Source organism: Xylocopa sonorina, chromosome 6, assembly GCF_050948175.1.
Source record: "Xylocopa sonorina isolate GNS202 chromosome 6, iyXylSono1_principal, whole genome shotgun sequence".
NCBI lineage: Eukaryota > Metazoa > Arthropoda > Insecta > Hymenoptera > Apidae > Xylocopa > Xylocopa sonorina.
The window spans coordinates 4,477,214-4,489,531 of NC_135198.1; the positions used below are offsets into that span (position 1 = coordinate 4,477,214).

The following is a 12,318-nucleotide window of genomic DNA, read 5'->3' on the forward strand; positions in this document are numbered from 1 at the left end:
TTCCACATCGAGCCTCGACTCCGTCGATTGATCGATCCGCTCGAAAAACCGTCCATCGGTTCTGAGTCGTGTCCCGTGATCGAGTTTCGTAAGGATCACGAGCGACGCGCGTTAGGACAGTCGAGATCGTGTACCAGTTTTGTATACGGGATCGTTCGATCGTGCTCGAGGAGGAGAGGAGAGGAGGATAGAGGCCTGGTCCGAAGTATCGTGGTGGAGTTAATTGTGGTGGAAAAAAGTGATCGCAGGTTAATCGAGGGGGAGCCGAACCGCGTACCAGAGCCGCATGCTTCGTTGAGGAATCCCAGGATGGTCTGGTAGAAGCGGTGCCTGGTGGGTTCGATCGCGAGAAATGGCGTGCGGAATATCGTTCGAAGCGACTGCAACGAGCACGGTACTTTTCCTGCTGGTGAGTAGTACAACCGTCTCGCACACCTGCTTTTTCGTTCGCGGCCCACAGTTCCGTTCGTAGCGTCGTTTCAATAGATTTGATAAGATGCCACGCCGCGGAATGCGGCACTTTCACTTTTTATGCGATGTTCTTCGCAACATAGCGTTACCGCCTGTGGTCTGGGTGCTCGTTGGGGAAACGAAGGTTAACGTGGATCGGGGGAAATTCGTGGCGGCGGTGGTGGTCCGTTATTCGCCGAAAATCGACTTTCCTGACCGAGGTCAGGAAATGTCGGAAGCCAAGCTGTCGGGTCGCCTTTGCTACGGACGCCTTTGTCCGCGCGATCGCGATCCGAATTCGATCTTTTTACAGTGCAGCGTCGCTCGTTTCTTGCCGGTCACTTGGTAGAAATATGAATATCACGAGTACGCGATAGGCACTGTACACTTTCGGGATGCATTGTACTGTACCTGAACGCTACGTTTGGTAACAGTAACATTCACGGTGAACCCGGTGGAATTCAAAGTTGCTCGTGTGCCTTAGACGCATACAATTTCGTCTGCTATTTTGCCATCGACGATTTTAACCGTCGACCATTGACCTATAACGATCTGAAATGCATATTAAACAATGAGTTCGCGTTCGTTTTGTGTGTATCTATTTCGAGGGGGTGGAAATTGACATTACTATCATTCGTTTATTTATTCATTTTGTGCGACATAACAAAAAATTTTCTTCGTTAACATTTGCGTGCAGGTCAAAGACACAATGGATTTTTCGATCGACTGAAATTGTTGTACTTTTTACATGGTTGATGTGTTAATACAAACGTTTCCTTATGTTCTAAGCTAAGCAGAAACATCGAACGATTACACCAAACAGCTCTAAATTACATCACAGGGATAAATGTCACGAATTCGCCAACATCAACCTTTGTTACGTTCTCGATACGAGCCGTCATATACTTTCTGAAACACCACCCTTTATATACAAACCGTGACATTTTCTTCACTGGTTTCATCAATGTTCCTGTAGAAAGTTCACTTACGTTTTTCTCTCAATATCACGAATGGACGAGCTCTTAATTATCCGCAAATTATAGACCATGAAATCGTTAATTTAACCACTTGCACACAGTCGTAGTGCAATAAACATTCACCAAAACAATGCGCTATAAACATATAATTCAATTAACAAAATTTCGTGCATTACACATCAAAATTTAAGCCAACTCTCTTTTAATTACACGAACAACAAATTCTTCCTCGTTTTATCATCAGATCGCGAAAGGATTAGATCGCGAACGTTCGTCTATGGCTCCCTGCAACGATTATCCCTACCCAAACCGCATCGTAACCTGCCCCAAGACGGCTCGCAAAACCATGCCCAGGCCATACCAGCGATCAAAGCGAGCCATCCAAACCGGACCACTTGGCGATCGCTCAAAAAGTCATTATCGCGAACCCGTTAACATTAACCTTCACGCGTCTCGCGCGTAGACAGCCGCGTTCCTGAGGAACGTCACCCCGCGCGTAAACCGTGGCGTTTCTTTACTGCGCTGTCCCATCGAGACTGGTACCGCATCGTCTTAATTTAATTAACGCCACGGTCGTTAGAGAGCCACGGTTCTTATTCCGGTTCTAGCGAAACCGATGCGTGCACGTAGGAGCAGAGGCGAGCGAGCCTGGTGGCATTCACACACGGCGTGACACACGCGTCGGTTGCTTACGTGCGCCGTTGGAGTCAAGGATAAAGGCGTTATCTAGCCGGTGATTGCTATACTTAACGGTGGATACGCGGTGAGCGAACGGCTGCGCATGCGAATGCACGGAGCGCGTCGTCGAACGCCACTTTCGTTATGCAAGCGCGGAATGTTAAGTCGCCGCGGTTCCTTTGGCTGATTACGCTTTGTCTTATGCAACGGAGAGTTACCTGGTCGTCGGTGGTTCCAGATGAGACTTTGTTGCACTGGCGAACGAGGGGGTTTGGGTTGGATCTAAGCAGCACGGTGTCTCGTATTGTGGACGAAGGTCGATGGCGCTCTGGTAGCAATGGTACCTTTTATCGTTGGTGTACTGGACGGAACGTTAGAATGTTTCTACGTTGCTGATCGTTGCTTGATTAAGCAATTTGTTGAGTTTTATAGGCGAACATATGTGTTGGAGATGCATATGATGATTGAGTTAGCTGTTTTTTGAAATAGTTTTATTTCAAATTGTGTGGAACTTTTTTTAGTATTCGTGGCCAAAGAAATTTTTCAGGAATTAGTATATCGTGGATGGTCAATCGTTTATGTATTATCTTTGGATGCATATGATGGTCAAGTTAGCTGTTTTTGGGAATAGCTTTATTTTGAATTGTGTGGAATTTTTTTTTTGTATTCGTGGTGAAAGAAATTTTTCAAGAATTATTGATATATGTCAGATGGTCAATCGTTTATGTGTTATTCTTGCTGTTGATATTATCGTAGATTTTTATTGCAAATAGTATGTTATAATATTAACGAGCTTTCTTAAATATTGCTTGCATTTAGCAACGTTAAGCACGAGCTTATTCTGTACGCCTGGGGAAGAATAAAGAATTCTCATTCGATATTCTTCTCACACATACCTCGAAGCGCCAGTTTACGAATTTCGTACATTGCGTTCACTTTCCCTGCAAGTATTGGAGGAATATAAATCATTGCATTAAATTCGCGACCGAGTAACGCGCTAGAACATTTCATTCTCATTTTTTTTTGGGTAAAACTGAAAATTTTCAAGGAAAAATCTGATATCTTCGCTGTGACCAGATAAACAGATATTAATACATCTATTTATATGATTCATCACAAAAATGAAACCAACGAATATGCTAACCTCTCGAAATGAACAAAGAACGTGCCAAAATGGCACAATCCTTTTACATTTCTTAATTCGTGCTCGCGCTTATCTCGTTTCCCGAATAATTACCAAGACAGCAAGCTGCTACTCAAGTATATCCTCTCTCCACGCTTAATGTTCTCCTCGTGACCAAATTAATTAAATTAATCCTCACGACAAAATGCCAACCATGAACTAACTGCCACAGCATGACTACATTCCCACTAATTGCATTATTAACCGCACGAATTGCCCATCGAAATAACAATCCGCAGCGTGTCAACAAAAAACGCTGCTCCGTGCCAACGGTTTTCAATGAGACCTTCTCAAATTTAATTTCGCACTTCATCTCGACGACAATAAATCTTTGTAACTGTGCGAATGAAGGTTGTAACGCGAAGCGCACGCTGCACCTTACGAGCACTTCGTGGATTATGTTCGCCAGCTGTGTAGACACTTTTGCGAACAATGAACAGTGTACAGAGAACTGGTCAGCGAGCAACGAACAGCGTTCGCTTCGAAGGCGATACATCAAAGGACCTGTTCGCGAGACGCTCGCGAACAGGAGTGCGAACTCTGAGTAAGACAGATATGCATAGACAGACTCGAACCGCGAATTTCTATCGCCCGTGGAGATACTCATGTAAGTGAGATAAGATGCGCTTGTACGTCTCGCGCAAGTAGCAACGCGGTCTGGAAATGGGACAGTATGGATGCAGACAGGCCATCTTGCTGTGCCCTCCAGGCATTCTAAATTAGTCAGCCAGTTGCTGGTACACGTCGTGCGTTACTTTCGTCGCGGAAAATAAACGAAGTTTGCCTATACGCGTTTCAAAACGACCAGCAATTCGATGTATAAGGAGTCAGACGAAATGGATTCAAGCTTCTTTCTTTTCGCACCATCGCTCATTGCTAGGGGTAGGTTTCTCGAAACCTCGACGCTTCTCGTAATCTAACCGAATTCAGAAAAGTTTCGAGTTCCACACTTTTGTGACTCTGTGTTTCGTATTTCGTACTCTATTAATAATTATAAGATATACTTAAAACTCTGCTTTCCAATCCTCAAACTTTCGACAGTTTTGAGGCTTCGCAAAGTTTCCAAATTAAGTTTCGCGAATTTAAAGATAAGGTTAGAACCCACCCTTACTTATACGCCATATTGGTAGACAAAGCTGAAATATAAACCCTACATCAATTTCATCCATCACACACATTCTTCTTCCAAATGTTCACTTCAATTTACTTCCATCGCATCACAGACTCGTCCCTTAAGTTTCCTACAAAATCGTGAAAATCTGTACGACACAGAAACGTCGTCCAATACGCCATATTGGTAGACAAAGTTAAAACATAAACCCTACATCAACTTCATCCATTACATACATTCATCTTCCAAATATTCACCTCAATTCACTTCCATCGCGTCGCAAACTCTTCCCTCAAATTTCCCACAAAATCCTGAAAATCTCTACGACACAGAAACGTGGTCCATTCGAATTCTTGGCGCATAGCACCCAGTGACCCGGAGCTGAATAAGAGCAATCGAACGCAGGTATCACCGTACCACCGTCATTGGGAAAAAATGGAGGGAATTCGAGACAAGGGGATGGTATCCGCGATGTATCTGCCCGCGGCAACGCACACACGGGCCCAGGATGAGAAATGTCTGCGCGTGGCGGGAGTCGCGTGAGCCCCGTGTTCGATATGCGCGGCGCATAATCACGCGAGCGTAATTAGTCTGGCCGAACAGGCGCCCCGAGTGCCCGTTAGTCGCTGCTATTTCGGAGATTAACGATCGATTAACCGCGATTAATCGCCCCCTGTTCTCTGTGAACTGTACCGCCTGTAACGGCTGATTAATAACGCGCACGGCACTTTTCATAATTGCGAAGCGCCTGGTCCCGGTGCTCTGATTCCTACAAATGACCGGTTGCGTCCGATTTCGTTTCCTCTGAGGGAATGGGACCGGGACTCGATCATTCGCGCTTGTTCGTTATGTGTACCTTGCGACGTGAAATCGACGGGACGACGTGCTCGTTTTATTTGCGATTCTGGCGTTTTGTTCGTTTCGTTGTTAATTATGGGTTGCTTCGTGGTGAACATTTGTTTATAAAAATAGAGGAATCTCTAGAACGTATTCCAACGAAGGCATGTATTTTTATTAATATTCTAATTCTTTTCTGAGATAATCATTCTCCTAGAAAATAGGATATCTTAGTAATCTAAAAGGAACGTTATGTTCAGGAAATTTAAAAATCACTTTTTCAATAGCCGAAAGATCAGTCTCGCGTGTTAAAACATAGAATAGTTCGTACAAACGCATTGCAAACCGTACGCTTGAATGTCTCCGTCAGGGAATCATAAAGATTAGCATATTTTTTGAGCAGTCGAAGGAACGACCGTCTCGAGACGCGGTCGTGCGGAATTAATAAGACCGTCGAGGCACCAAGAGCGACAGCTCGACACGTCAAAACGTTCTCTTAATTCAATCGGTCTCGCGTTAGTCCGACGCACGGTTTAATTAGCACGCTGAGCCGCACGGAGGGGTCCGAAATAATTGGGTAATGGGCAGTTTAAAGGACGACACAGCGACGGAGTTAAAATGGGATCGGGTGGCGTTGGAAGGCGACGTGGAAGTGACGACAAACGATACAGAGCGCGCGAGCCTGTCCCGGTTAATTAAATCGCGAAACGGCCCCGGGACTCGCCGAAAATTGATACCAACCGCTGATACACCCCGCTATGTTAACGAGCGGTCACCGTTGTCCGGCTGGTGGCAAAAAGAGGCGTACAATCGATGCTTACGATAACTCGTTTAAATGTGCTCAGCGGAGGCGGCCGAGACGGTAGCGGTCGTGAATAAAAATTCGCGTGTCGCGTTTCGTAATGCCTGTACGGACCGCGTTTGTTACGTTTCATTCTGCGCGTTGCTCGGCCGCGATTCACCTGGCCTCGTGGAAAAATCCTGATCAGCTTTGCAACTCCAGAGGTCTCGCATTGGAACCTGCTTCTACTCAGAGACTCTTTCTGGTATTATAGAAAAAGGTCCCTGGGTAGAAGTAATAGGAAGATACAAGTGTAGGAAAAGTCCCAATCAGCTTTGCAACTTCAGAGGTCTCGCATTGGAACCTGCTTCTACTCGGAGACTGTTTCTGGTATTATAGAAAAAGGTCCCTGGGTAGAAGAAATAAGAAGATACAAGTGTTGAAAAAGTCTCGATCAGCTTTGCAACTTCAGAGGTCTCGCATTGGAACCTGCTTCTACTCAGAAACTGTTTCTGGTGCTATAGAAAAAGGTCCCTGGGTAGACGTAATAGGAAGATACAAGTGTCAGAAAAGTCTCAAAATCAGCTTTGCAACTTCAGAGGTCTAGTATTCAAACCTGCTTCTACTCAGAGACTCTTTCTAGTGTTATAGAAAAAGCTTCTTGGGTAGAAGTAATAGGAAGATACAAGTGTGAAAAAAGTCCCAATCGGCTTTGCAACTTCAGAGGTCTCGCGTTCGAACCTGCTTCAATTCAGAGACTCTTTCTGGTGTTATAGAAAAAGCTTCTTGGGTAGAAGTAATAGGAAGACACAGGTGTCCGAGAAAAGGCAAAAGGATATTTATTATACGCACACATGAAAGATAAATTTTTTATCTTAGTATAGGTAGATCTTCATTTTGTATCATAGGTGAAAAAGTCTTTCAGAGGTTGATACCCGCTCATTACGTGTCCTCGAACCGTATCGTCCGCTCGTATCAGTACAGGCACGACAAGCGTCGCACGGTTGCGTATCGAAATGCAACGTGTTGCATCGCTGGGACGAGCATGCAACGATGCAACACTGTTCGTCGACCGATACTTAACGGTGATACGATGCAAGGGTACACGCCTTTAAATAAAAGCCTCGCGCTGACGGTGCACGAACACTCCTTCTTCATTTACTTTGTATATTTCTCGCACTTGATCTCCCGCCTCGATGCCTGTGTCTTTACGCAACGGTTTGCGCAACTTTGCTCCGCACAATCGCGAGTGCGAACAAGTCATCTCGAGCGAGAAGACCGGGGTACATCCTCCGGTGGTGACCCGTGGGTCTCGCAGCGTCGATCGGAACGATGAAAAATTGCAACGGCCGCCGGATGTCTTCGTACGAGGAGCAAAAAGGTCCTACGGCGGGAGGCAGACGTGGAACCCGTTTAATGCTGGCAGGAATTTACGATTTCGCGTAACGGACGACCGTTTTCCACGCGTGTCACGGCTCGTAACCTTCGCTCAATGGTTATTGCGATCGAAGGCCATGGTCAAAGGGAACGATCTTAGCCGGGGCGCGACGCTCGCGAAATTTATGTCCTCTCCCGGCTCATCCGTTCACTGGATTATATTGAGTTATTATTAATTACGATTGTTGCGCGTAGATCGCGATGATTAATGCCTGGATTATAAAGATATACTGCACTCGTTCGTTTGGCGTGACCCCAGATCGAAGTCATTTGCCAGAGCTCTCTGTGCAACCGTATTACAATTTGTCGCGTTCCTTCGATCGTTCTCCGTTGAAGCTTCGTTTAGATTAGAGTCGTTAAATAATGCTGGCAAGAGTTTTTCTTCGGGATATATATCGCAGTACACAATTTGCGAATTTCTGCTGGAGGTGTCTAATTATCGAGTGGAGAATTCGAACTTTCTCAGAGCCGTTTTAAAAAACATCGACGATCTTTCGTGCGAAACTAATTGTTCCATAAAGTAAAGCCATTATTCTATAACGCTGAATGGAAATAATAAATTTTGTTCGTTAAGTCTCTCCGTCGAGATAGCCCCTGAGCAAGTTCCATTTCCCCAACTTCACTCGAAGACAATAAGAGAAATCTACTACAGTCGCAGGCAAAAACTGTTCAACTTCTTGCAGACCTCACACACAACCATTTCGATTACAAAATAATTACTGACACAGAGTTTCACGGGTACATCTAATGTCGTAAACTTAGAGGGAGAGAGAAATTTCCATTTATTGTCGCATCAACGCACGCGATCCTCGCTTAAAAAGGACGCGTTACGCGCGCGTTTCAAAGGTCGTCGAAATTTACGCATAAATCACTGGTGCTCCCTTATCAGACTCCCCATGGTCTCGTGCATGGTATTCGACGATGCACCTGCCAGATCGCCATTGAGAGATCGCGCGGAACTTCTGTTCCTCACTTATCTCGGCTTTATTTTACCAGGACGCCGCGCCAAATTCTGTGAAGCGATAATTAACGTCTTAAACGGCTGTGTACGAGCACGGTGTACACGGTTTCGTTCTGGTCTCCTCCTTAATTTCAATTCCTCTTCCCGTTCTTGCTTAATTGTAGCGTACCGCGTTTAATTACCGCCGCGCGATCGCGGTCATTAATTTGCCGACGCTTAACCAGCTGCAAAATTGTACCAATTATAGGCTTAATGGCGGCGATAGATATTGCTGAGTTTCTGTTTTACACAACGGTGTGAGTTTCCATTCATTTTCGTACGCGTTGTACGGTTGCGAGTGTTGTATTTGCGGTATGCGATTTAACGAAGAAAAATGTCTGCTAACTGAGGGGATTGCGGTTTAGATAATGGAATGTTATCTAGCATTTTTCATCTCTTTACTTTCTAAAATGTAATGTAAGTAATACTGGTATCACAGATTTTTAATTATTTATAGGTTCTTTAGTTCTGTGTCTATCGCTTTTTTGTTACTACATTGCACAAACTCTTCAGATATACATATAATAGTAATGTAACAAATGTTTCCTGGTTTGGTACCATTTTTATGTTTTTTGTTACCTCTTGAAGAATTTTGTTACATGTTTCCTTTTAATTCGAAGATCTTTCGTTTTAAACCTAAAAACGAAGTAAAGTTCGCAAGATAAAAATGTATCTGCTATTTTTTCATACGTATACGAACAGAATAAGAAACTAAATAAAGGGCTCAATCCTTCGAGGGAACATTGCGAAGATATTCTTTCCCCAAAATAATTCTTATAAAATTCCTTAAAGATTCTATACATCTCAAAAGATGATGAATCAAACCACATTCCCCAATCTTCAGCAAAGAAAAAACACAATTAAATCCAAATCACATCAGAATAACTATTCATACGATTCGAGTACAAAATTTTACATTACACAACACCAACCGGACATAATCATCAATTAAATCTCCCTCAAAATATCTTCCCTATATTATAATACGCTCAGAGAAATCTTAGCGAAAGAAATCGTTCGAAACGAAGGAAGAAAAATGTAAACAGGAAAGAAATCGCGAGCCATTCTCATTGTATGGGAAATGCCCGTTCAATTTAACGCGGGGTAGTTTTTGCCGGTTGTTAAAACGGCACAGCCTTGTTTCTAGGGGGCAGTCTGTGAGAACCGGTCCATCAGTATATTACAAGTGGAATTTATCGTCGTCGCCTTGGCATCGGTCGTCGATGCACCGCGGAACGATCGCAACGGTACAATAGAAACGAGATCACGCGGTTCGCGTTGCTGCTACCTGGTTCCACTGCTCCTCCATCGTCGATCGGCACCGATCGTTGCGTCTTTTACGACACCTGCCCGCCAGTGGAGGTCGTAAATGCTCGTCCAGGAACATTCGTCCGTACGAAGATTGGCGTAATAATAATTTCGAGGGAACATTTGAACGATAATGTACGCTGGAACGATCGGTTTGGTCACGAAACCGTAAAATCGGACAATTCGCGAACTCCACGCAACGAATCTCGAACGAAGCTGCGTGTATTTGTCTCGTGGCAGGTTAGATTGATCATGTTCGAGGAGATTTTTCGAGGGAAAGTAATAGTTCCAATGGAATTTCTATATGACCAAATGCAAATTGTTAAGTCGTTCTTTCAAAATGATAAAATAAAGATTCTAATAAAATTAATATAGATGGAAGAAATGATATTTTTGATATTTAATTTATATTCTCAGTAGACAAAAATAAACTTTTTCACGTGTAAGATTTATTACCGCCATTGTTAAGCTCGGTAGGACGCGTGAAGTACGATTTTCCAACGATTTAAATTCGATGTCGCAACCGCGTGGATTCGATTTCAATATCGTTTCACTGTTGCTAAAACAATTCAGACTTCCAACAGGAAAGAAAAAGTGTTGCAAGTGTAAGCGTAAGGTTTGATGAAAGATCGATAGAAGTATTGCCGGAACTCGGCCGTTACGAAAGTTTCTGTTACGTTCTGTCCGTGCACAGTTACACGGATTGATGCGGAACACGTCTGGCATTCGAATGTATCGGGCATGCTCGAAAAGATTTGGTCTAATTTGCGAATAGAAATCAGTAATCAGGGCCTCCGTGAATTCGAATTTCGCGTTTCGAATAGAGATCGCCACGGTTCCCCTCGTCGAAATCTACGTCAGAAATGTAGCCAATATACAATCGCACGTACAATAGTATCTAATGCAACCTTCACATTCGTACAAAAATTACTAGAAACATCGCTAGAAACACTCGAATCTACTCGTTAAACGCGAACAAAATCTGGCAACTTCAAATTTCTACAAAGTGAAATTTCACAAGACCACCGTATACAATCGCACATACAATAGTATCTAATGCAACATTCACATTCGTACAAAAATTACTAGAAACATCGCTAGAAACACTCGGAATCCACTCGTTAAACGCGAACAAAATCTGGCAACTTCAAATTTCTACAAAGTGAAATTTCACAAGACCACCGTATACAATCGCACATACAATAGTATCTAATGCAACATTCACATTCGTACAAAAATTACTTGAAACATCGTTAGAAACACTCGAATCTACTCGTTAAACGCGAACAAAATCTGGCAACTTCAAATTTCTACAAAGTGAAATTTCACAAGACCACCGTAGCGTTGCGCCATGGCAGTCCGTTGGTGGATACCTTCGAAAGTGCCGTTGCCCATTCCGCAATAATATTTCCATCGTCCAGGAAGCATTTCTTTCTCCCCCTCGATAACCGCAAACGGTCGATGCAAGCCTCGCATAAGCGTTGCAACGGTCCCCGCTATCCCCTGTGGCGGCTTATTAACCTTGTCGAACGTGGCGAGAGGTGGCACGCCGCTGGTGTTTCGATAAGGACGCGGAAGAGACGCTGAAGATAGGTCTGTAGGTTCAGAGGTACCGTTAAACAGCCAGCATTAGGGATGCGCGGAATTCACGCGTCGCCGCATTGTGGCGGAGGTGCGCGTTAAGGTCGCGTTGGTTTGGTAACGGTACATCCGTTCTCGTGTATCATTGGTCGATTCGAGAAAAAACGCTCGCCAGATTTTGCACCGTAGGCTTTTACCACGTTTTCTGTGGGAACGCAGGGTGCAAGGATTCACCTTTGCACTGTACGTGTCCTCGATATCCTGATACGAGTACACACGCTCTTAGAATTTTGTACGACACTGTTGAAAGATTTCTACAAGTTAGTTGAAGGGAACAGAAATTTTTATAATCAATAGAGATCGTAAGTCAGTTGAAAGAAACAGAAATTTTTGTAATTAATAGAGATCGTAATCTTGGAGGAAAATTAAATGGCACGTATTCCTTTGCTTAATGTGGATAATGTATTTCATAGGTGCAGATATGATTTAAGATTGATATATCAGCGTCAAGAATCTTCAGAGTAGACAAATTGTTTATAAATTGAATAATGCAGGCCTTCTATGCTCTGCGAGTAGCCTGGAATTTTCACTCTCTCATACATCAACTCTAAACTCTTTCAATGGCGTGTCATCAATTCGGTTCGTACATCGATGACGCCAACCATCGCGCGCGATGCGTTGAGCAATGAAACGGTTCTCGCCTTCGTTTGAACGCAATCATTCTCAATTCATCCTTTGTTTTGAACGCTCGCGAGATGCAGGATTTAAATTTGATTCATCCACGAGGAATTTTTAAAAGGTCAACCGTGGTACGACGCGCCACTTGAACCTTGTTGTCACGTGAGAACGAGCCAGAAACGATGGTCCCTTACCCTCGTTTCCTGTCCCGCTAACAAGGGACATCCGTCGATAGTTCATAACGAGAACGAAGTGCTTTTGTTTATTACTGATTCCGCCTGGTGTATTGTCCAGTTC

The 12,318-nt window shown here is 43.9% G+C and overlaps 1 protein-coding gene across 1 annotated transcript in view; it reads left to right on the plus strand.

Moving 5' to 3' along the window:
• The first annotated feature begins 282 nt into the window (after positions 1-282).
• Positions 283-12,318, plus strand: part of LOC143424534 (uncharacterized) — a 54,173-nt gene continuing 42,137 nt past the window's right edge. The window contains exon 1 of the mRNA XM_076896662.1: positions 283-409. Coding sequence (XP_076752777.1) covers positions 353-409 — 57 coding nt within the window. The 5' untranslated portion in view covers positions 283-352. The remainder of the gene's footprint in view (positions 410-12,318) is intronic.